The sequence below is a fragment of the Loxodonta africana genome, chromosome 4, assembly GCF_030014295.1.
Source record: "Loxodonta africana isolate mLoxAfr1 chromosome 4, mLoxAfr1.hap2, whole genome shotgun sequence".
Classification (NCBI taxonomy): domain Eukaryota; kingdom Metazoa; phylum Chordata; class Mammalia; order Proboscidea; family Elephantidae; genus Loxodonta; species Loxodonta africana.
In genome coordinates, this window is record NC_087345.1 from 10,906,913 (window position 1) to 10,931,410 (window position 24,498).

Below are 24,498 nucleotides of genomic sequence, written 5' to 3' on the forward strand. Positions count from 1 at the left end.
AGAGGTGGCCCTGTGTCAGGTGCAGGAGGAGAGCCTCCTGGCTTCTCCGGGAACTCTGTCCTCCACCCGGGCTGCCTTTCCCCACCTCCGGGTGGTGATTATTATCATCTACTAGCATTTTTGAAAGGAGCGCTGGTGGCGCAGTAGTTAAAGAGCTTGGCTGCTAACCGAAAGCTCCGTGGCAGAAAGATGTGTCAGTCTGCTTCTGAAAAAAATTACAGCCTGGGAAGCTTATGGGGCAGTTTTACCCTGTTCTGTAGAGTCGCTGTGAGTCAGAATCTTCCCAGCCCGAGGAATTTTAGTATTTTTGTGCGGTTTACTGTGGACCCTGTTCCTGGGCATTCTCTCATTTCTTCCTAACAAAAATCCTCTGTAGTCATTCCACAGATAGTTATTGAGCACCTACTGTGTGCTGGGCACCATCCCCGCCCTCATGAACCTTGCCGAGGTAACCTGGGCATGCGGGCCACTACGTCCCAACCCCGCTCTGCTCGTGCCCGCCTCGGGAACGCGCAGGGCTGGAGCTCAAAGGGGCGGGGCTTTCGGAGCTTCAGAGGGGCGGGGCATTAGGAGAATGGGGCTCTTAGGGGGCGGGGCATGACGTTGCTAGGGGCATTCTGATAGGTTGCGCCGGGAAGGTTTGCTGGCGTAAGGCCCCGCCCCCCGCGGAAAGGGCTTGGCGAATCAGGTGACTGAGCCAGTAGTCGCTGGAGGCGGAGGCAGAAGGGGCAGTGGGTCTGAGCCGGTGCGAAGGGTTAGTGCGGAGGGCTGGGGGCTCGGGGGCCTCTGGGCCTGCCGTTCTCGGGGGCTGGGGACGGGAACCCAGGCCCGGGGTCGGGGAGCCCGGAGCCTAGCCCCGGCCCCACACCTCGGTCCCTGCTGGGCGTCCTTGGGCCGACCATACCCCTCTCTGACCCCGCCCAGGGGCTCCCCAACAGCGCAGAGAGGGTAAAGTCTAACGTCTAAAGACACCTCGTTTAGTGTTTCTGGAGGGAGAACTCAGACTCCGGGAAGTGCTGGCCTGGGCTGGCGGGGGGCAGTGAGGACGGCTTAGGGGCCGAGCGTGGGGCAAAGGCGGCAGTGCTAGCCAGCCTGTAGTGAGCCCAGTGCCTTCCTAAGGTCTCTCGGCTTCCGGAGGCCAGCATGGAATCCTGGTGGGGCAGTGCTTAGGAGCTTGGCTGCTAACCAAGAGGCCAGCAGTTCAAATCCACCAGCTGCTCCTTGGGAACCCTGTGGGGCAGTTCTACTTTGTCCTGTGGGGTCACTGTGAGTCGAAATCAACTGGATGGCAAGGGGTGTGTTTTTGTTGTTTTTTGGTTTTTTAAAGGCAGACATATAAAGCTGGTGAAGGCAGAGTAGATCTGGTCAGGTCCTGAATTGCTGAGTCCGGAGCAATGCTGGAGAAGACAGGTACCCACACAGGTGGTGTGGCTGGGAGGGTAGGTGACCAGTTGGAGGTGGGGGCTACCTGGAGCAACTTTTAGTCTTTTAGTGTCTCGGCCTCTTTTATGTGGGGAGACTTGTTCCTCTCCCTTATAATTGGAAGAGGGTCAGTTCCTCTCCAAAGAGACCTCTTCCCTTCTCACTTCTCCTCCAGAGAGAGACCTCTTCACTTCTCTCTGCTCCTTCCAAAGTGCTGAGGTCCCATCTTATGTGATACTGACCCTGTTGTAAAGTCAGTATAACAACACTGTTTTACAGGAAAGGAAACTGAGGCCCCAGGGGATAGGGCTGGGCCAGGTGAGCCGGCTGGGTGTAGGTCCAACCTAGCTGACTTGTCAAGCCCTTTTGAGGTCTTTTGGAGAGCTGTGATGGAAAGGAAGGCGCCCTGGCGTCTGGCCACAAAGTACTGACGAGTCCTTTGTGTGCGAGTGGCAGCTGGTCAGGGGAAGACATGACCTCAGGTGTTAGTCTTTGCTAACCAGCACTTCAGTGGCAAGAGCCTGCGGGGAGCCAGGGTGCAGACACATTGCCTTGCACCAGACGCCTCCGCCTTCCCGCCCTGCAGGAGCCAGCAGCCCAGAGGAGCCATTTCCGCCTCAAGCCCAAGAATCTGGCTCCCCTAATGTGCAGGCAGCCAGCTTCGGCAGGGTGGGTGAGAGCCAGGGCTGAGCATGGGAGCCCCTCAAAGTCACACTCTCCCCCTCCCCCCACATGTGGCTGGCAGTGCCCTTGATGGCCCTAGTGACCCACGTGCTGGCACTGGAGAATGGGCTCCTGCAGACGCCACCCATGGGCTGGCTGGCCTGGGAACGCTTCCGCTGCAACATCGACTGTGAAGAGGACCCGAAGAACTGCATCAGGTGAGACCACACCCGGCGTGATGAGCCCCACATCGTGGGGACAGGGAGTGGATGGTCAGCTAGAAGAAAAGGCAAGGCCAGAGCTGCCCACCCCAGAGAGACCACAGTCAGGGGGACTTCTGGAAGGTCTGACACCCAGCCCCGTGACCTGCCTGGGGCCTCTGAGGGGACAGTCAGGCCTGTGGGGCAAAATTCCTGAGTGGATCTAGTCCCTGTGATAATCACTAGGGGATAACTGTTAAGGCCAGACTGGCTGTGGGGCCTGGGGCCAGACCACCCTTTTCGCCCCACCCTGCCTGTAGCTCATTACACAGTCATTCACCCAAGTTCCTGGCTCAGCCCTCACCTGGCTGCAGGGACTCCTCAGAGCAGCCAGTCTACCTCTGAGAAGCTCTGAGGAAGGGACCGGGAAGGCCAGGCTGGGCACTGAGCTCCCCCATCTCCTCTGCCCCTTGACAGCGAGCGGCTCTTCGTGGAGATGGCTGACCGGCTAGCACAGGACGGGTGGCGGGACCTGGGCTACACATACCTCAACATCGATGACTGCTGGATTGGCGGACGAGACGACAGTGGCAATCTGGTGCCCGATCCCAAGCGCTTCCCCAGTGGCATCGCCTACCTGGCCGACTATGTGAGCCCTAGGCCTGGGGACCAGACCACTCATCTCGCCCCACCCTGCTTAGGGCTCACATACACAATCCCTTCCTGAGGACCCACAGGCTGTGGTGGGGTAATGGACAGATGAATGCCTAGTTTGGACCCACTGTGGTGGGTGAGAACCAGGAAGAGCATCGAATCCAGCCTGGGATTCCAGGGGGGACTTCCTGGAGAAGGTAGTTCTTGAGCTGATCCCAGAGAGGTGGCATTTGAGGAAGAGGGGGCGGCAGAAGCAAAGGCCTGGAGGCAAGAAACCACCTCTGGGAGAGGCGTGTGTTTGGGCGGGGAGGGGGTGCGTTGGCGGAGCTCAGGCCAGCTAGCTGGGACCCTCTCCTTTGGGCAGTGGGGAGCCATTGGAGGTTTAATGGGCCTGACCAGATGTGCCCTGAGGAGGCTCCCTGAGGGTCTGTTTCTGACCCTCCACAGGCTCACTCCCTGGGCCTGAAGCTGGGCATCTATGCAGACATGGGCAACTTCACCTGCATGGGTTACCCAGGCACCACACTGGACAGGGTGGTCCAGGATGCACAAACCTTCGCCAAGTGGAAGGTGGACATGCTGAAGCTGGACGGTTGTTACTCCACCCCTCTGGAGCGGGCCTACGGTGGGTCCCAAAGCTGGCTGGGGGTGAGCAGGTATACAGGGAGAGGTGAACTGCGAGGCCCGTGTGCCCACATGGCTGAGCTTGGTCCATCTCTGTGGTCTCTGGGGGGTAGTATTTCCCAACTCCCCTCAACCTGGGGCTTGGGGGTCTTGGCTCCCAGGCTCCCTGAAGATGGGGTGGCTCCATGGCCCACCCAGGAAATATGAGGGCTCTGGGTATAGGGGGAGGAACCTCTCTTTGGGCCTCTCTTACCTTGCACTTGGTTGGAGGTTTGGGCTGAGCACCCCCCAGGCTGCCTCTTGTGCCTCTCCTGTCCTGAAACCTGGGATTTGGGCTTCCCAGGGTACCCCAAGATGTCTGCTGCCCTGAATGCCACAGGTCGCCCCATTGCCTTCTCCTGCAGCTGGCCAGCTTATGAGGGGGGCCTTCCCCCCAAGGTAAGCCATTCTGTGTGCCCACCTGGCAGTGTTCCCCATACCCAGAGATCCTTACCTCCTCTGCCCCAAAGGAGGACCACCACCAATCCAGGGCCCTAGAAAAGAAGTCCTTGTCAGGTGGGCCAGAGGGGCTGATATCCAAGACAGGGGAACCGCATGTGCCCACGCACAGCCCCCAGCAAGTAGTCAGAACCATGGTGTACTGAGTGGGCTAGGAGGGCCAGGAGGCTGTGAGGCCAGGCAGGGCCAGGATCCAGAGGGCCTTGTGGACACCTCGCCAAGGGCCTCTCAGCACTAGAAAGGGGAGGATCAGGCTTATAGACCTCGGGGAGGGCAAAGGCTGGCAGATGGTGGGTATGTGCATGGTGGGTTGACCCCAGGTGGCATAAGAGGGCAGGGCAGGCAGGCTTTTGGCACCAGCACCCAGAAGGGAGGCCCAGGAAGCCCCAGAGAAGGGCACAGCCTCTCAGACCCTTCCCCATCCTGAACAGGCTTCCTGGGGCCTGTCTCTCCCCGAGCCACAGTGCTGGGGGCTAGACTCCGCCTTCCCCGACTTGCAGGTGAACTACACCCTGCTGGCTAACGTCTGCAACCTCTGGCGCAACTACGACGACATCCAGGACTCCTGGAAGAGCGTGTTGTCCATCCTGCACTGGTTTGTGGAAAATCAGGATATACTGCAGCCGGTGGCCGGCCCTGGGCACTGGAACGACCCAGACATGGTACCAGTGGGGAGGGGCGTGCCATGGGCCCACCACCCATCATGGACCTGCCCTCACTGCCCTGTATTCCTTTCCTTTCTGGATGCCCGTTGTCAAGTTCTAGGTCAGCGTTTCCAAAGTGTGTCCCTGAACCAGTTGCATCCGAGTCACCGGGGGAACCGGTTTCCAGGGCCCACCCCCTCCTTTGGATTAGAATGTTCAGGAGGGACCTGGGAATGCCCATTGTTAACAGTCTTCCCAGGCGAGTCTGATGTTCCCTGGAGCTTGGGAATGTGGTCTGATGTTCCTTGGAGCTTGGGAATGTGGTCTGATGTTCCCTGGAGCTTGGGAATGTGGTCTGATGTTCCCTGGAGCTTGGGAATGTGGTCTGATGTTCCCTGGAGCTTGAGAACGTGGTCTGTAGTGACTCTTGGAGGGGTTGTTATTCCTTTGTGGGTCAAGATCATGAATATTCCACACTCTGGACATTCTCAGGGCCAGAACTGCCCACTGCCTCATCAGCCCAGTTAACGCTGGCTCGTCTTTCAACGGCCTGTGCCCCGTCACCTTCTGCGAAGCCCTCCCAGCTCTGCCCTCCTCCACAGGCAGGACTTAGAGCTTTATCGCCATCTCTTCACTTAGGCAGCAAGCACTGACTACCAATGGTGATTAGAATAGTTGCCTGTACGGCCAGGTGGAGGGGCCGCCTGGAGAAACAGCTAGGCCTGCTTTGGAGCTCTAGCTCCAGCTCTGCCGTTGATTTTGGGCAAGCTACTTCATTTTTTTCTGTGCCTTAGTTTTGTCAGTTGGAAGATGGGAATAGTAACAGAGGATACTTTATACAGGGTTGTTTTTTTTTTTTTAATTTTTATTGTGCTTTAGATGAAAGTTTACAAATCAAGTCAGCCCCTCATACAAAAACCTACATACACCTTGCTATATACAGCACACTCCTTCCCTCCACTCTCTCTTTTCGTGTCCATTCAGCCAGCTTCTGACCCCCTCTACCCTCTCATCTCCCCTCCAGACAGGAGATGCACACATAGTCTTTATGTGTCTACTTGATCCAAGAAGCTCATTCTTCACCAGTATCATTTTCTATCCCATAGTCAAGTCCAATCCCTGTCTGAAGAGTTGGCTTTGGGAATGGCTCCTGTCTTGGGCTAACAGAAGGTCTGGGGACCATGACTTCTGGGGTCGTTCCAGTCTTAGACCATTAAGTCTGGTATTTTATGTGAATTTGGGGTCTTCATCCTACTGCTCTCCTGCTGCCTCAGGGGTTCTCTGTTGTGTTCCTTGTCAGGGCAGTCATTGGTTGTAGCCAGGCACCATCTAGTTCTTCTGGTCTCAGGCTGATGTAGTCTCTGGTTTACGTGGCCCTTTGTGTCTCTTGGGCTCATAATCACCTTGCGTCTTTGGTGTTCTTCATTCTCCTTTGCCCCAGGTGGATTGAGACCCATTGATGCATCTTAGATGGCCACTTGCTAGCATTTAAGACCCCAGATGCCACTCTCCAAAGTGGGATGCAGAATGTTTTCTTAATAGATTTTATGATAGTTGACTTAGTTGTCTCCTGAAACCATGGTCCCCAAACCCCCGCCCCTGCTACGCTGGCCTTCAAAGCGTTCAGTTTATTCAGGTAACTTCCTTGCTTTTAGTTTAGTCCAGTTGTGCTGACCTCTCCTGTGTTGTGTGTTGTCTTTCCCTTCACCTAAAATAATTCTTATCTACTATGTAATTAGTGAAAACCCCTCTCCCTCCCTCCCCCCTCTCGTAACCATCAAAGAATATTTTCTTCTCTGTTTAACTATTTCTCGAGTTCTTATAATATTTTATTTTTTATAATAGTGGTCTTACACAATATTTGTCCTTTTGCAACTGACTAATTTCACTCAGCATAATGCCTTCCAGATTCTGCCATGTTATGAAATGTTTCATAGATTCATCTTTGTTCTTTATTGATGTGTAGTATTCCATTGTGTGAATATACCATTATTTATCCATCCATCCATTGATGGGCACCTTGGTTGCTTCCATCTTTTTGCTGTTATACGGGGTTGTTTTGAGAGTTGAATGAGATAACCCTTTAAAATGCCTGGCACAGTGTTCGGCATGTATGAAGCGCTTTGTTAAATTGTTAGGAAAAAGCACGTAATGAGCCCCTGGGTGGCGAAAATGGTTTGGCACTTGACTACCAGCTGAAAGGTTGGCGATTTGAACCCATCCAGAGGTGCCTTGAAAGACACACAGGCCTGGTGATCTGCTTCTTAAAGGCACAGCCTTGAAAACTGTATATTTTTCACACACGGGGTTACCATGAGTTGGAGTCAATTCAGCGGCAGCTGACAACAACAAAGCCCTTCGCAGTGTTGCATTAGCGGTGATTTTGTGTCACCTGTGGACCGGTCCCTCCTTGGCCCAGACAGCTGTGGCTAGGGCAGGTGGGTGGTAGTGGCGTGAGAAGGGACTGTCTAGGCCTGGAGTGGACTTCTCCACTTGCACCGCGTCTCAGTTTATAAATGCTTTAGGCCGCAGGATCCCACTGGATCACCTGAACACCATGTGGCACCCCAGAGCATATTATCACGCCCATTTTCTGGGTTAAAAAACACAGGCTCACGTGGAAAGTGATTCAGCTTTCCCAGGCTCACACTGTTGCAAGTGGTGTTCACTAGGCCGGGCCCCCACCCTGGCTGTCCTCCCCCACCCTGTCTTCTGTTGCGTGGGCCTCTGGTTGAGGCCAGCCCTGTGCTGGCCTCCCTGCAGAGGGCAGAGCTGACTGCCCCTCTCTGACCAACAGCTGCTCGTTGGGAACTTTGGCCTCAGCTTTGAGGAAGCGCAGTCCCAGATGGCCTTGTGGACAGTGCTGGCGGCCCCCCTGTTCATGTCCACAGACCTGCGGACCATCTCCCCCAAGGACGTGGACATTCTGCAGAATCCTCTCATGATCAAAATCCACCAGGACCCCTTAGGCATTCAGGGACGCAGGATTCTCAAGGTACTGGGGTGTGGGGGAGGGAAGGGGAGGGCTGAGGAACTGGGCTTGGGTGGCCTGAGGTTGCATGGGGGGTGGGACTCTGAAGCCTGCCCAGCCCTCCCCAGGGCCACCCCTCCTATTACATGTGGTGGGCGCTTTGCCCCGAGCTGCTCCGACGACCACCTCGTTCCATGTGCCCGAGCGAGAGCTGGGAAGGGAGGCGGCCACCACACAAGTGCCCATGGGGACCTCTGGCCCCTTGCTGTGATGTCACACAGAAGTAGGGCTTCCGTCCAGGTTTCAAGGAGTTGTTTTTGCCAAAGACTAGTACTGTTAGTACTACTACTATTAGCATTACTGTTACTACTACTAGCGGTGACCGTTGACTGAGTGCCTACTGCGTGCTGTGCATCCTAGATACATGTCCTCAGCAAGGGTGGATATTCCCTCCCGTCTTACTAATGAGAAAACACATGTAGTGAGTCACAGGTAACTCTCGCCCGAGGCCACACAGCTGACAGCCGTACAGCAGTGTCTCCTCCAAGCCTGGGCTCTTTGCACACATCTCTGCCTCTGTGACAAGAAATGCCCAGACGGTAGAACTCTAGAAGGCCCCTGTAGAGCTGGTGGTGCCGTCAGAGGAGCTGGTGGTAGAGCTGGGCCTGGGGACCTTCTGGACACTGGAGTGCACCCTCCTGCACCCCTTGAGGCACAGTGCACGGTGCCCACTGGATGACCTCCACCCAGCACCACGGCCGCCTCAGGGCCAACACTCACGTGGTACTCTCCTAACTTCACCGCTTCTGTGTCTGTCCCTCTCGTTTACCCTACGAGCTCTTTGAGGCAGGACCTTATGTGGCATTTGTCTCTGTCGTAGCAGGGGGCCCAGCACAGTAGGTAGGTACGAATGAGCATCTGCTGTGTCAGGGAAGGCAGGAAGGCAGGCTTGGAGAAGTTGGGGTACTGGAGGACTGTGGTGTGCTCCATAAGTCTCTGTGACATGGAGCGTGGGCTGGAGGGACCCAGAGCTCCAGGGAGGCCTGGGGGGGACTTCAGGATCTACCTGAGCAGGGACCCCAGTCAGTAGTCATCTTCTGCATGCAGGAAAAATCCTACATTGATGTGTTCATGAGGCCACTGTCCAATGGGGCCAGCGCCCTGGTCTTCTTCAGCCGCAGGACGGATATGCCTTACCGCTACCGCTCCTCCCTTGCCAAGTTGAACTTCACCGGCTCCAACGTGTATGAGGTGAGGGCCACCGTCTCCTGAGGCCCCCGCCCATCCCTGGGCTTCGGTTTCCCTGGATGGGTGCTGGGTGCTGGGTGCTGAGGGCCATCCTTGCTCACACGTGGCCTTCTCTGAGCTGGGGGCCTTGGCCGTCCTCTGGAGGCTGGCCGTAGGCGGGCTCTAGCTGGTGCTCTGCAGCACTGTCTCCAAGCTGCACAAGCCGACCTGCCATGTATAAACATGAGCCCTGTTAGCCTCTGAGGCCATGCTCATCCTTTGTCGGGTACCCCTTGCTGGCATGCCCCTCAGGGTCCTCTTTGTGGGCTGGGCCTCTCTCACTGCCTCTGCTTGGGCCTCTTTGGCATTGCTGGTGGAGGAGTGATGGGAAATGCCAGGCTCCCACTTCTCTAGGCATAATGGGAGGCCCAGCACAGACAGGCCACAGTCCAGGTTTCACCATCCTCTGAAGGGGTCTCTATGCAGCCATGCTGACGGCACTGGTGATGTCCCTCCCCATTGCAGGCCCAGAATGTCTACACGGGTGAAATCATCAGTGGCCTCCGCAACGAAACCAACTTCACGGTGGTCATCAACCCTTCAGGGGTGGTGATGTGGTACCTGTATCCCACCAAGAACCTTGGGATGCCCCAGCAGTGAGGAACTGGCTATGTGACAGAGGCTGTGGTGGCACCACTGGGCCCCGGCTGTGGAGCCTCAGCTTGGCGAGGGCCAGTGGGCAGGGCTTCCTGCTCCCAGCCCTGCCTGGGTCCTGACCCCATCATGCTCAAATTGTAATCTCAGAGCCAGGTTCCATGCCTTCCCCAAGTGTGAACACATTTGGGAACTTGTCTCAGGGCAACTTCCCGTAGCCTTCTGGCCTTTACCTTGTCTGGACGGCCCCACAGACGTTGCTGAACAATTCGGCCAGCCTCTTGAGCCCCTGCAGACAGGTTTACTCCCAACGGAAGCCCAGCCTCTGACCCTGTCTTTGTTGACTTTGAAATCAGGACTTGGAACATTTCTAGTGGAAATCTGACCTCTGTCAGGGGTCTCCCTGATCTGCGTGATTGGTTTTCCTACCTGGAGAAGGCCTTGCCAACTGGTACTGCATGGAAGTAAAGGTCAAAAAGAGACATGGGTGCCTTCAAGCCATCAATAAAGCTGTTCTTGAGTCCAGTTGTTGTAAGGTGGACCTGGGGCCTGGCCGTCTCCAGGTGTGGATTCTGGGTGGTACTGTTCCGGGTGCCGGTTTAAAGGCTGCCTCACATGGGAGATGTGTGGCATCTTCTGGCCCCTCATTTTCCCAGTGCAGATGGTTCTTTCTAGAAATGCCAGCCTCATGTCAGGGAGCCATTCTGCCTCTGCCCGGCATGGTGGTGGTGTGGCAGGGTAGCAGTCTTCCCAGGCCCCTCTTTGTCCTACATGCCCCTCTCCAGTTCAGATGCCACCCCTACCTCCGCCAGCCACACTGTGAAAGGGCCTGATCTCCTAAGAACTTCGTGTTATTGTCTTAGGCACCTTTCAGCTCATCTATCCCTTTTTGAGGAGTCCCTGGGTGGTACAAACAGCTAAGCACTTAACTACTAGCTGATAGGTTGGTGGTTCAGACCCACCCAGAGATAGCTCAGAAGACAGCCCCAGCAATCCACTGAAAAGGTCACAGCCTTGAAAATCCTATGGAGCACAGTTCTACTCTGCACATGGGGTCACCATGAGTCGGCAACTAACAACAACCCCTTTCTGACAGGGCTTTGTTCAGACAGGTAGTGCTCTGGGGCTGGGGCCTCAGCTCTGCCTTTCTCCCACAGGGACCCCTACAGCCTGTCCTCTGCCCAGCCTTGCCCCCTGGCCACAGCACCTTGACCTGCTTTCTTCTCTCATGGCTGCACCATTAGCCCTTCTCTCCCTTAGCTTCTCCTCTCCCAGAGGAGACTCAAATCCCCCAGCTGTTTCCAAAGACAAGTCCAGGGGCTCTCTGTGCCTTAAGTATGTTTCCTGTTCCCCCTAGGGAAAGGGGTAGCAGTCTAAGTAAAGAAAATGACAGGTCCTTGGCTCCCTCCCTCTGGCTTTCATTTCCAATTTCTGCTCTAGCTTTCCCCTAGTGACACGCTCCCATTTGGAAAGCTAGGTCCTCCTTGAGCCTTGAGTGTGGGAGCACCTAGTGCCCCAGGCCTTGGACTCTCCCACCCTGTGGGATCTCTTGTGGGCTGGTCTCCCTCACTCCCTCCACTGGAGTTTTGAGATCCTTGTATTTAGAGTAGGGTGTAAAGAACTTCCAAGCACACATACCCCATCATTTTATAGTGTCGTTTCAGATGCTGCCTTTCCCTAGCTGATGTCTTGGGCTATTGATTCCCTCAGGAGGGCAGAAGGCTACCTCATCCCAGTCCTTGTCCCTGGAGGCCTGTCAGCTGGTGCACAAGTCCAGCTTTGGGCCTTGGTCACAGTGCTGTTCAAGTCAAATGCAATGGTCTCAGGTAGAAACACCTTTTACCAGCCTTAGGAAAGAAGTCTGTCTCACAACCCTGGGTTGTCATGGAATATAGGAATTGAGTGTATGGACTCTGGAATTAGGGCCAAGATTGAGTCTAGACTCAATACCTTGCCTTCCAGGCCCAGAGATGGTTATGTCATCATTGTTGTATAACTCATCCTTTTGTCCTGGGAGTGCCTGATTGATTCCACCTCTTCATCCTTCATTCTCCCAACACTCAGCTCACCTATCTTCCAGGACATTGCTTCACTCCGTTCTACCTAAGGCCATCGATTTCTTTGCTGACCTGCTACTTTAGCAATCATGATGTCTTTCTCCAGGGACTAATCCCTCCTGGTAACATGTGCAAAGTACGTGAGACTTAGTCTCTCCATCCTTGCTTCTAAAGAGCATTCTGGTTCTACTTCTTCCAAGACAGATTTGTTTGTTCTTTTGGCAGTCCATGGATGATCGATATTCTTTTGTCAACACCACAATTCAAAGGCGTCAGTTCTTCTTCATTCTTCCTTATTCATTGTCCAGTTTTCGCATGCATATGAGGCGATTGAAAACACCATGGCTTGGGTCAGGCGCACCTTAGTCCTCAAGGTGATATCTTTGCTTTTTAATACTTTAAAGAGATCTCTTCCAGTCGATTTGTCTGATGCAATGCATCTTCTGATTTCTTGACTTCTGCTTCCGCGGGTGTTGACTATGGATCCAAGTAAAATGAAATCCTTCACAACCTCAATCTTTTCTCCATTTACCATGACGTTGCTTATTGGTCCAGTTGGGAGAATCTCTGTTTTCTTTATGTTGAAGTGTAATCCAGACTGAAGGCTGCAGTCTTTGATCTTCATCAGTAAGTGCTTCAAGTCCTCTTCACTTTCACCAAGCTAGGATGTGTCATCTGCATAAGACAGGTTGTTAATGAGTCTTCCTCCAATCCTGATGCCCCATTGTCCTTCATATAGTCCAGGTTTTGGTTATTTGCTCAGCATACAGATTGAATAGGTATGGTGAAAGGATACAACCCTGACGCACACCTTTCCTGACTTTAAACCAATCAGTATCCCCTTGTTCTGTTCGAACAACTGCCTCTTGATCCATGTACAGGTTCTTCATGAGCACAATTAAGCGTTCTGGAATTCCCATTCTTCACAATGGTATCCATAATTTGTTGATTCACATAGTCCAATGTCTGCACGTAGTCAATAAAACACAGGTAAACATCTTTCTGGTATTGTCTGTTTTCAGCCAGGATCCATCTGACATCAGCAATGTTATCTCTGGTTCCACGTCCCCTTCTAAATCCAACTTGAATTTCTGGCAGTTCCCTGTCAATATACTGCTGCAGCCACTTTTGAATGATCTGTAGCAAAATTTTGCTTGCGTGTGACATTAACAATATTGTTCGATAATTTCCACATTCGGTTGCATCACCTTTCTTGGGAATAGGTGTAAATATGGCTCTCTTCTAGTCAGTTGGCCAGGTAGCAGTCTTCCAAATTTCTTGGCATAGATGACTGAGCACTTCCAGCACTGCATCCGTTTGTTGAAACATCTCAATTGGTATGCCATCAATTTCTGGAGCCTTGTCTTTCGCCAATGCCTTCAGTGAAGCTTGGACTTCTTCCTTCAGTACCATCAGTTCCTGATCATATGTGACCTCCTGAAATGGCTGAAGGTCAACCAATTCTTTTTGGTATAGTGACTCTGTGTATTCCTTCCATCATCTTTTGATGTTTCCTGTGTTGTTTAATATTTTCTCTGTAGAATCCTTCAGTATTGCAACTCCAGGCTTGAATTTTTTCTTCAGTTCTTTCAGTTTGAGAAATGCTGAGTGTGTTCTTCCCCTACGTGTCTGTCAGTTTGTCATACCATGGAGGCTTGTGTGTTGTTGTGATGCTGGAAGCTATGCCACCAGTATTCAAATACCAGCAGGGTCACCCATGGCAGACAGGTTTCAGCTGAGCTTCCAGATTAAGACAGACTAGGAAGAAGTACCTGGTGGTCTACTTCTGGAAAGAATTAGCCAGTGAAAACGTTATGACTAGCAGCAGAATATTGTCTGATATAGTGCTGGAAGATGAGCCCCTCAGGTTGGAAGGCACTCAAAATATGATTGGGGAAGAGCTGCGTCCTCAAAGTAGAGTTGGCCTTCATGACGTGGATGGAGTCAGGCTTTTGGGACCTTCATTTGCTGATGTGGCGTGACTCAAAATGAGAGGAAACAGCTGCAAACATCTATTAATAATCGGAATCTGAAATGTAAAAAGTATGAATCTAGGAAAACTGGAAATCATCCAAAATGAAATGGAACGCATAAACATCGATATTCTAGGCATTAGTGAGCTGAAATGGACTGGTATTGGCCATTTTCAATCAGACAGTTATATGGTCTACTATGCCGGGAATGACATCTTGAAGAGGAATGGCGTTGCATTCATCGTCGAAAAGAACATTTCAAGATCTATCCTGACATATAATGCTGTCAGTGATAGGATAATATCCATACGCCTACAAGAAAGACCAGTTAATATGACTATAATTCAAATTTATGCATCAACCACTGAGGCCAAAGATGAAGAAATTGAAGACATTTACCAGTTTCTGCAGTCTGAAATTGATCAAACATGCAATCAGTATGCACTGATAATTACTGGTGATTGGAATGCAAAAGTTGGAAACAAGAAGGATCAGTGGTTGGAAAATATGGCCTTAGTGATAGAAACGATGCTGGAGATCACATGATAGAATTTTGCAAGACCAATGACTCCTTCATTGCAAATACCTTTTTTCAACAGCATAAACAGTGATTGTACACATTGACCTTGCCTGATGGAATACACAGGAATCAAATCGACTACATCTGTGGAAAGAGATGATAGAAAAGCTCAATATCATCAGACAAAACAAGGCCAGGGGCCGACTGCAGATCAGACCATCAATTACTCATATGCAAGTTCAAGGTGAAACTGAAGAAAATTAGAACAAGTCCACGAAAGTCAAAGTACGACCTTGAGTATATCCCACCTGAATTTAGAGACCATCACAAGAGTAGATATGATGCATTGAATGCTAATGACCAAAGACCAGATGAGTTGTGGAATGACATCAAGGACATCAGACATGAAGAAAGCAAGAGGTCATTAAAAAGACAGGAAAGAAAGAAAAAAAACTAAATAAATGTCATAAGAGACTCTGAAACTTGCTCTTGAATGTCGAGTAGCTAAAGCAAAAGGAAAAAATGATGAAGTCAAAGAGCTGAACAGAAGATTTCAAAGGGCGGCTCAAGAAGACAAAGTAAAGTATTGACATGTGCAAAGACCTGGGTATAGAAAACCAAAAGGGAAGAACATGCTCAGAAAACTGCTAGAGCTAATAAATTCAGCAAAGTTGCAGTGTATGAGATTGACACACAGAAATCAGTGTGTCCACACACTGATGAACAACCTGAAAAAGAAATTAAAAAACCATTCCTTTTACAATAGCATCTAAGAATAAAATACCTGAGTAAATTTAACCAAGGAGCTGAAAGATCTTTACACTGAAAACTATTAAGCATTGTTGAAAGAAATTAAAGGAGATCAAAATAAATGGAAAGGCATTCTGTGTTCATGGATTTGAAGAAAATATTGTTAAGATGTCAGTTCTACCCAAAGCATCTATAGATACAATGCAATTTCTATTAAAATTACAATAGTCTTTTTTATTTTTTGCATGGAAAAGCTGATCCTCAAATTCATATGGAATTAAAAGGGGCCTGGATAGACACAACAATCCTGAAAAAGAACAAAGTAGGGGGACTCACACTTCCCCATTTCACAGTGTATTACAAAGCTACAATAATCAAAACAGTGTAGTACTGGTATAAAGACATATAAACTAATGGAATAGAATGGAGAATCTATAAATAAACCCATACATTGTTGGCCAATTGATTTTTTATTTTTGATAAGGAGAAAGAAGGTCATATTTTCAACAAGGCGATATTTTCCAACAACCGATCCTTCTTCGTTTCCAACTTCTGCATTCCAATCACCATTAATTATCAATGCATCCCGATTGCATGTTTGATCAATTTCAGACTGCCGAAGCTGATAAAAATCTTCAGTTTCTTCATCTCTGGCCTTAGCAGTTGGTGTGTAAATTTGAATAATAATCGTATTAACTGGTCTTCCTTGTATGTACGTGATAGATATATTTACAAAGAAAAAGAGTAGCTGCTGAGGCTGTTTATGTACAACCAAACATCTCATGGGATTTGGCTCCTTGGTTTGGAGGTTTAGGGTCATGGTTTCATGGAACATCCCAATTAATTGGCCTAATTCTTTCCTACCTCCTAGTTGGTTGTGTAGTGCCTGGGGTCTTAAAAGCTTGCAGGCACCCATCTAGTGCACAACAGTTGATCTCTATTCACCGGGAACAACAGAGGAAGGAGGAGAGTCAGGAATAGAAGGAGGATATGGAATGTGGGGTTAATTGCCTTCATGAAGAACTACCTTCTTTGGCATGAGACCAGAAGAACTGGATTGTGCCTGGCTACCATTACGGAACATTTTGATCAAAGATTCCAAAACCTGATCAAAAGGAGGAATAATGCAGAACAGAATTTCAAATTCTCATGGGCTTCAGACTTCCTGGAGCCATGGAGGGTGGATGAACCCCTGAAATGATTGTCCTGAAATAATCTTTGATACTTGAACCAAAAGCATCCTCTGAAGTCTTCTTAAAACCAAACAATAGTTTAGCTTAAGTAGTAAGAAAAGGTTTACTAGTTAAAAAAAGGTTTGCCTTGAGCATTATGCTATTTTAAGATCTATATGGGATTAAATTGACAACAACTGGAAAGATTGGATGGGAACCTTAGGGGACAGTGAATTTATGTTAATGAGGGAGGAACAACTGAGAAAAAGAGGGTAACAATGGTTGCACAACACGAAGAATGTAATCAGTGTCACTAAACTGTACATGTAGAAACTGTTGACTTGATGTTTTTGCTGTGTACATTCTCAACAAAATAAAACTTAAGAAAAAATATTTTGGAAGTTATTCCCTATTAGTATATTTTCAGTTGCTACATTCTTATTCAAATGACAGATATTTTTTATTGTATTTTAGATGAAGGTTTACAGAGCAAATCAGTTTCTCATTAAAATACACACACATTGTTTTGTGACACTGGTTGCCAGCCCCATGAGAAGTCAACACTCTCCCCTTCTCAACCTTGGGCTCCTCATTACCAACTTTCCAGTACCCTCCTGCCTTCTTGTCCTTGCCTCTGGGCTGGTGTGCCCATTTAGTCTTGTTTTGTTTTGTGTGCCTGTCTTATCTTTGGCTAAAGGGTGAACCCCAGGAGTGACTTCAGTATTGAGTTAAAAGGGGGTCCAGGTCCCATATTCTCAGGGTTCCTCCAGTCTTATCGGACCAATAAGTCTGGCTTTTTGCAAGTTTGAATTTTGTTCTGCATTTTCTCTCGCTTTTTCCAGGACCCTGTATTGTGATCCCTGTCAGAACAGTCAGTGGTGGTGGCCAGGCACCATCTAGTTGTGCTGGACTCAGTCTGGTTGAGGTTGTAGTAGTTTTGGTCCATTAGTTCTTTGGACTAATCTTGTGTCTTTGGTTTTCTTCATCCTCCTTTGCTCCATACGAGGTGGGACCAGTAGACATATCTTTGATGTCCACTCACAAGCTTTTAAGACCTCAGACGCTACTCACCAAAGTAGGATGTAGGACATTTTCTTTATAAATTATATTATGCCACTTGAGCTAGATGTTCCCCGAGACCATAGCCAATGACAGATATTTGGATTGCTTTAGGTTAGTATTTTAGAAGGCACCCCTGACTGGAAGCTGGAGAGGGAAGGGGAGCGCAGGCTCCAATTGAAAGAACCCAGGGTACAGGGGAAAGGTGATAGGGAGGAGGCGAGGGCGGGAGCTAGGGGGAGAGAAGCAGAGAGCTCTGAGTTAGTAAGAGAGGCTAGTACTAGTCACCAACAGCATGCAGGGTGACAAACAGGAGCAGGGTTGAAAACCAGCAAAAGACATCAGCAGGCAACTCACAGAGTAGGAAACATAAACAGCCAATGTTATGGACTGAATCGTGTCCCCCAAAAATGTGTGTTGGACCTCTAACCCCTAAACCTGCTGTGGTTTTCTTTGTTACATTAATGAGGCCATACCAGTGTAGAATGTGTCTAAGCTAATCACTTCTGAGATATAAAGGAACAGATTGGGCGCAGAAGAAGGTAGACACAGGGAAGACTGACACTATCTGAAGATGACGGAGGCAAACCCGTCTGTAAGCCCAAGGATGGCCAGCTAGAGAAGCTGAGACAAGGACCTGACCCCAGAGCTGATAGAGAGCCTTCCCCTAGGGCTGGTGCTCTGAATTCGGGCTTCTAGCCTCCTACGCTTTGAGAAAATAAATTTCTGTTTATTAAATCCACCAACTTGTAGCATTTGTGACAGCAGCACTAAGAAACTAAGACAGCCAATAAAGAACACTAAATGATGCCTGAACTCATGAAGCACAAATTAAAACCATAACTATCACTTCATATCAACATGGGCAAGAATGAAAGCGTCTGACAAGTGTTGGCAAGAGTGTGCGCTCCGGGAAGTCTGGGTCAGGCCCGGCAGGGTGGTTACCTTCAAGGGACACCAAGATGACAAATAAGCACACCAGAGCTTCAATGGTTTGGGTGATGTTCTGTTTAAGTTGGGTGGTAGGGTCATTTATTCTCCATAGCTTACCTATAAATCATACATTTTCTTTTATATGTATCAAATATTTCATATTTTAAAAAAGGATCAACAACAACAAAAAGGAAGCCTAAGGGAGCCCCTCTTCAAACACCATTATCCCCAGTATTAAAGGTGCCTGTTAAGGAGCCCTTGTGGCACAACCGTTAAATGACGGGCTGCTAACAGGAAGACTGGCTGTTGGAACCCACCCAGTGACTCTAAGGGAGAAAGACCGGGTGATCTGTTTCCATAAAGATCACAGCCTAGGAAACCTTCTGGGGCTGTTCTACTCTGTCACGTGGGGTCACTAAGGGCACCGAACAACTACCAGTGATGTCCGGTGGATGACACGTGATGCCTCCTGAGAAATGGCGAGGGCTCTCATGAGCGCCTTGTCCTGACCCAGGTTCTTTAAGGACGAAAGAGGCATTTCAAGGAGCCCAGTGGTGACATTGTCAGACCAATTCACACACAGGGGAGCCCTGGAGCCCCACCCTCCACCATGTTCCATGTTCCCCCTGACTTCTTTGAGGTCCACCTTCCCTGAAAACCTGGGAGCAAGGTGGAACACCGTGTGGGAGGGCTTTGGAAGTGGTAGAGTGTGCACATTCACGATGGGTTTCCAGCACAGGTTAAAAGATTCTTCCTTCAGCACTCCTGGCTGAGACTCAGATTTCAGGAGGGGTCAAGAGCAGGTGTGATAGACGAAGCTACCTGCCTCGTACCCGCTACCCTTCTCATTGCTAACAGAAGATGACTTTGTTCAGAAGGGCCAGGTGCCCAGTCCCAGCCCTGTTTCAGTTTGTCCCCTACTTCCTTGCAGCTAGGAATGGTCATGTGTTTCAGTTTTGACCAATGAGACTGCTGGGGAGTTGTGGGACAGTTTAGTTTTTTGATTAAAAAAAGGCCAGTTGCATTTGGCAGAGCCCTTTGCTCTCCCTTTTGTCCTGCCTTGATTTTGGACATGACACCTGAAGTGAGCTGCCATCTTGACCAGGAGGCAACAAGCCATCATGCTGGGGACAGCAGGACCCAATGGTAAAGGGGCCCTGGATGACACAGCTGACAGCTGCACCAACCTAGACCGCCTGCCGCCTGGATTTTTGTTACGTGAGGAAAATAGCCCCCTACTTATTTAAACCAGTGTAATTGGTTACCTGTGACTTGTAGCTGATCACACCGCTAACTGACAAAGGAGTTTCCTTCACTCTTTCTTTTTCCTTTTTCATCCTGTTTTTCAGACATTCCATCCAGGTAAGGGAAACCACAGAGAAGGCCAGGGACCTAGTTTTATAACCAGAAACATTTTTGCTTCCTCCAAAGAAGTGGCAGAGTGAGGCAAATGATTATTAACAACCGAGACAAGTAATACTAACAACTATTTCCCCTCTTGCCCTTCAGCTCTGACTAGAAAGTTCTTAGAAGACAGGGACCATATTTGGAACAACTCTGCCTCCACGGTACTACGCATGATGCCTTGCACCAAATAATGGCCCAATTCACGTCCTCATGGAGCTCAGAGTTCAGGGCAAAGGCGGACTGGTGAACAGGCAATGACAGCAGACTCTGCAATTGCTCCCAGGGAGTAAGGTACAAAATGCAGCGGGACAGAGGACAAAGTCACTCTGAGTCTGGCTGGGAAGTTGAGGAAGGTTTCACAGAGGGTTTGGGCTGCGATTTAACAGATAAATAAGACTTTTTCATGCAACCACAGGGAACCCCGTATCAGGGCAGGGAGAGGGAGGGGCAGAAAGTACTCTAGGCTCAGGCCTGGTGAAACAGGAGAGCAAGGCCTGTCCTGGGACTCCTCTCCAGACCCAGGAGACGACTGCTGCCTCCCTCTCAGGCTGAGAAGGAAATCGTCCTTTCTTTTGTTCTCAGCTCAACAGCTCAGCTCCAGCGGCCTTTGGCTACGGCATGCAAAGGTTTGTTGAATATTTAGACATTAAAAGCAATTAGCCAACTCTGTTCAATATTAATAGCTACTTACCAATACTCAATTCCACGTTCTGATTATTAATGGATGTTTGGAGGTGTTTCTTCTCATTTTGAGTCCTTGATATCCCAGGCATGAGTGAGCTGAAATGGACTGGGATTGGCCATTTTTAATCAGACAATCATATGGTCTACTATGCTGGGAATGACAACTTGAAGAGGAATGGCGTTGCATTCATCATCAAAAGAACATTTCAAGATCTCTCCTGAAGTACAACACCGTCGGTGACAGGATAATATCCATATGCCTACAAGGAAGACCAGTTAGTGTGACTACTATTCAAATTTACGCACCAACCACTAAAGCCAAAGATGAAGAAGTTGAAGATTTTTACCAATTTCTGCAGTCTGAAATTGATCGAACATGCAATTAGGATGCATTGATAATTACTGGTGATTGGAATGCCAAAGGTGAAAACAAGAAGGATCAGTAGTTGGAAAACACAGGCTTGGTGACAGAAATGATCCCAGAGGTCGCATGATAGAATACTGCAAGGCCAATGACTTCTCCACTGCAAATACCTTTTTTCACCAACATGAATGGTGACTATACACATGGCCCTTCATCAGATGGAATATGAATCAAATTAACTACATCTGTGGAAAGAGACAATGGAAAAGCTCAGTATCATAAGTCAGAGCAGGACCAAGGGCTGACTGCAGAACAGACCACCAATTGTTCATATGCAAGTTCAAGTTGAAACTGAAGAAAATTAGAACAAGTCCACGAGAGCCAAAGTACAACCTTGAGTATATCTCACCTGAATTTAGAGACCATCTCAAGAATAGATTTGATGCACCGAACACAAACGACCGAAGACCAAACAAGGTGTGCAAGGACATCATACATAAAGAAAGCAAGAGGCTGGTAAAAAGACAGGAAAGAAGCAAGACACTGAAACAGATGTCAGAAGAGACTCTGAAACTCGCTCTCGAACGTGGAATAGCTAAAGCAAAAGGAAGAAGTGATGAAGTGGGAGAGCTAAACAGATTTCAAAGGGTGGCTCGAGAAGACAAAGTAAAGTATTATAATGAAATGTGCAAAGATCTGAAGTTAGAAAACCAAAAGGAAAGAACAAGCTCAGCATTTTTCAAACTGAAAGAACCAAAGAAAAAATTCAAGCCTCCAGTTGCAATATTGAAGGATTCTAAGGGAAAAATACTAAATGACACAGGAACCATCCAATGAAGACAGAAGGAATACACAGAATCACTATATCAAAAAGAACTGGTGGACAGTCAGCCATTTCAGGAGGTAGAATATGACCAGGAGCCGATGGTACTGAAGGAAGAGGTCCAAGCTGCACTGAAGGCATTGGCGAAAAACAAGCCTCCAGGAACTGACAGAATACCAACTGAGATCTTTCAACAAATGGATGCAGCGCCGGAAGCACACACTATTCTACGCTAAGAAATTTGGAGGACAGCTACCTGGCCAACTGACTGGAAGAGGTCCATATTTATGCCTATTCCAAAGCAAGGTGATTCAACTGAATGCAGAAATTATTGAGCAATATCATTAATATCACACACGAGTAACATTTTGCTGAAGATCATTCAAAAGCAGCTGTAGCAGTACATTGATAGCTAACTGCCAGGAGCTCAAGCGGGGTTCAGAAGAGGACGTGGAACCAGGGATATCATTGCTGATGTCAGATGGATCCTGGCTGAAAGCAGAGAATACCAGAAGGATGTTTACCTGTGTTTTATTGACTACGCAAAGGCATTCGACTGTGTAGATCATAACAAATTACAGATAAGATTGTGAAGAATGGCAATTCTAGAACACTTAATTGTGCTCATGAAGAACCTATGCATAGATCAAGAGGCAGTCGTTTGAACAGAACAAGGGGATACTGTGCGGTTTAAAGTCAGGAAAGGTGTGTGTCAGGGTTGTATCCTTTCACCATACCTATTTCATCTGAATACTCCGCAAATAATTCGAGAAGCTGGTCTATATGAAGAAGAACGGGGCATCAGGGAAGATTCATTAACAACCTGCATTATGCAGATGACACAACCTTGCTTGCTGAAAATGAAGAGGATTTGAAGCACTTACTGATGATCAAAGACCACAGCCTTCAGTATGGATTACACCTCCACACAGAGAAAACAAAAATCCTCACAACTGGACCAATAAGCCACATCATGACAAACGGAGAAAAGATTGAAGCTGTCAAGGATTTCATTTTACTTGGATCCACAATCAACATCCATGGAAGCAGCAGTCAAGAAATAAAATGACGCATTGCATTGGGCAAATGTGCTGCAAAAGACCTCTCTTAAGTGTTAAAAAGCAAAGATGTCACCTTGAAGACTAAGGTGGGCCTGACCCGAGCAATGGTGTTTTCATTTGCCTCATATGCATGTGAAAGCTGGACAAGGACAATGAATAAGGAAGACGGAAAGAGAATTGATGCTTTAGAATTATGGTGCTGGCAGAGAATACTGAATATACCATGGACTGCCAAAAGAACAAACCAATCTGTCTTGGAAGAAGTACAGCCAGAACGTTCCTTAAAAGCAAGGTTGCCAAGATTACGTCTCACATACTGTGGACATGTTATCAGGAGGGATCAGTCCCTGGAGAAGGACATCATGCTTGGTACAGTAAAGGATCAGCGAAAAAGAGGAAGACCCTCAAAGAGATGGATTGACACAGTGGCTGCAACAATGGGCTCGAGTATAACAAGGATTGTGAGGATGGCACAGGACCGGGCAGTGTTTCCTTCTGTTGTACATGGAGTCACTATGAGTTGGAACTGACTTGACAGCACCTAACAACAACAACAACAACAACACTGAATTCAATTAATCCCCTGTTTTATTATTTATAATAAATACCGACTACGAAAAATCACACAATTTTTTTTTATATTGGTTACTAAATACAAATCTAAACTAATCGAAACCACTGGTCAAATCTATCGACCTTCTTCCTTAGACAGAATCCCTTCTTCCTGACCCGTTTAGGAACCTTCGAAAACCAGTTTATTCTCCAGTGGTCCATGGTTGAGTCTGTCTGTCCCAGAGTCTCCCCTCTCCGGAAGGCACTCCAGGTGAAGGTTGGGATGGATGCCACATGTTTGACTTCTTTCCTGATGGCTAGGTCACCTGCGCAGCAGAATAATTTTTTTGCAGTACATACATGATTGCAAGCAAACAGCCAGGCACTGGGCAAGGAAGGCCAAATCCACGTGAAGGCAAAGGCTTCCATTATCTTTTGTGGAAACCCAAATCCTATGAGATTACGAACAAGATGAGTGCTCAAGGGATGGAGGGGATACCGACTGACAGCATGGCTTGGGGGCAGGGCAGAATCTGGGAGGCTGCAAAAGGAATTGAGATCTGTGAGTCTCAAGGAGTGAGCATTGGGGTCTTGCTTTCCAGCTCTCGGGGGAACGCTGTGTGGTACATGGAATTGAATCCCTAACACCTAGGTTCTAACCCTACCAAAGATTCTGGGGTCACAAGGAAACAACAGTGCTGCCAGACCTGATGGGACTGTCAGGACTGGACAGTGGCTGTTTGAGAGGCAATATGATGACTGAAGGGTCTTCCCCGTATCTTGGTGCCACGTAAGATCTGGATATCTTTGCATAATCTTGGGGGCTTGAGGGAGTCTATCAACAAGACAGGTGGTGGTAGTGGGCTTGGCGACAGAATTAAGTTTAAGGAAAATAAAGACATGTAATGTTTCTTGTACATGTTAATCTGTGGATTAGAAATCACTCCAGCTATACATTTCTCCCTGAGTCCTCAGGAGAATTGAGCAGGCCACCTCTGCTCTAGGTGGGTGAGCATTTACTCACCCTGAAAAAAGGGCATTGGGGGCTTATTTTGTGGGTCCACTACCAGACAGTCCAGGGATAAAAGGCCCTTTTCCGTTCCATTTGTATTCCTAACAGAAAATGAAGAGACAAAGTGGACAAGACAGCAAGAATACTGTATGAGCTATAGTGGGGAAAAGAGAGAGGATGAAGAATAGAATCCACATGGCAGGGAGCTAGTCAGGAAGGAAGCACCCAACATATCATGGGGGCTGAGCAGAACCAGCATGCACGCGCTGAACTGGGCATGTCCTTGGTAGGGCAAGATCTGGGTCCTGCCTCTGCCTGAATCAGGGGAACAACCATACCAGGCAGTGGAAGTAACAGTAGGTATGCCACAAGTGCCACGTGGGGCCAAACTGTGGCTCTGCTTGGTCCTAGCCCCATATACTCACAGTCTTAGGTTGTGTTGGGGCAGCTTGGTGGACTTCGACCAGGAACCCTTTGCTGGAGAACATGATGCAATTCCGCCTTCAGACTTGGGCCTGTCACTCTTTCTAGGTAACTGGACCTCACCTCAAGTTCACCGGGTACGGTGTAACTA

The 24,498-nt window shown here is 48.9% G+C and overlaps 2 protein-coding genes across 5 annotated transcripts in view; one reads left to right on the top strand and one right to left on the bottom strand.

Annotated features, from left to right (window-relative positions):
* The first annotated feature begins 661 nt into the window (after positions 1-661).
* On the top strand, positions 662-10,082 carry NAGA (alpha-N-acetylgalactosaminidase). Of its 3 annotated transcripts, none has more exons than XM_003419733.4 (10): positions 662-754; positions 1,328-1,410; positions 2,168-2,303; positions 2,763-2,934; positions 3,387-3,564; positions 3,907-4,001; positions 4,562-4,723; positions 7,503-7,700; positions 8,784-8,927; positions 9,429-10,082. In XM_003419733.4, the coding sequence occupies exons 2-10, from the start codon at positions 1,395-1,397 to the stop codon at positions 9,561-9,563; spliced, it is 1,236 nt and encodes a 411-aa protein (XP_003419781.1). In that variant the 5' UTR covers positions 662-754; positions 1,328-1,394; the 3' UTR covers positions 9,564-10,082. The 3 variants fall into 3 exon arrangements, with proteins under 3 accessions (XP_003419781.1, XP_023415646.1, XP_010597601.1); XM_010599299.2 differs by having other exon boundaries at positions 727-745; XM_023559878.2 differs by lacking the exon at positions 1,328-1,410 and having other exon boundaries at positions 719-754.
* A 1,979-nt stretch (positions 10,083-12,061) lies between these two features.
* Positions 12,062-24,498, bottom strand: part of WBP2NL (WBP2 N-terminal like) — a 74,234-nt gene continuing 61,797 nt past the window's right edge. Inside the window, exons 8-9 of one of the 2 annotated variants that reach the window (XR_010321675.1) lie at positions 24,350-24,495; positions 12,062-23,238 (exon numbers count right to left, since the gene is read on the bottom strand). The gene's annotated coding sequence lies outside the window, so the exon portion shown is untranslated. Of the gene's footprint in view, positions 24,496-24,498 lie in introns of both variants that reach the window. The other variant, XR_010321674.1, reaches the window with a different exon arrangement.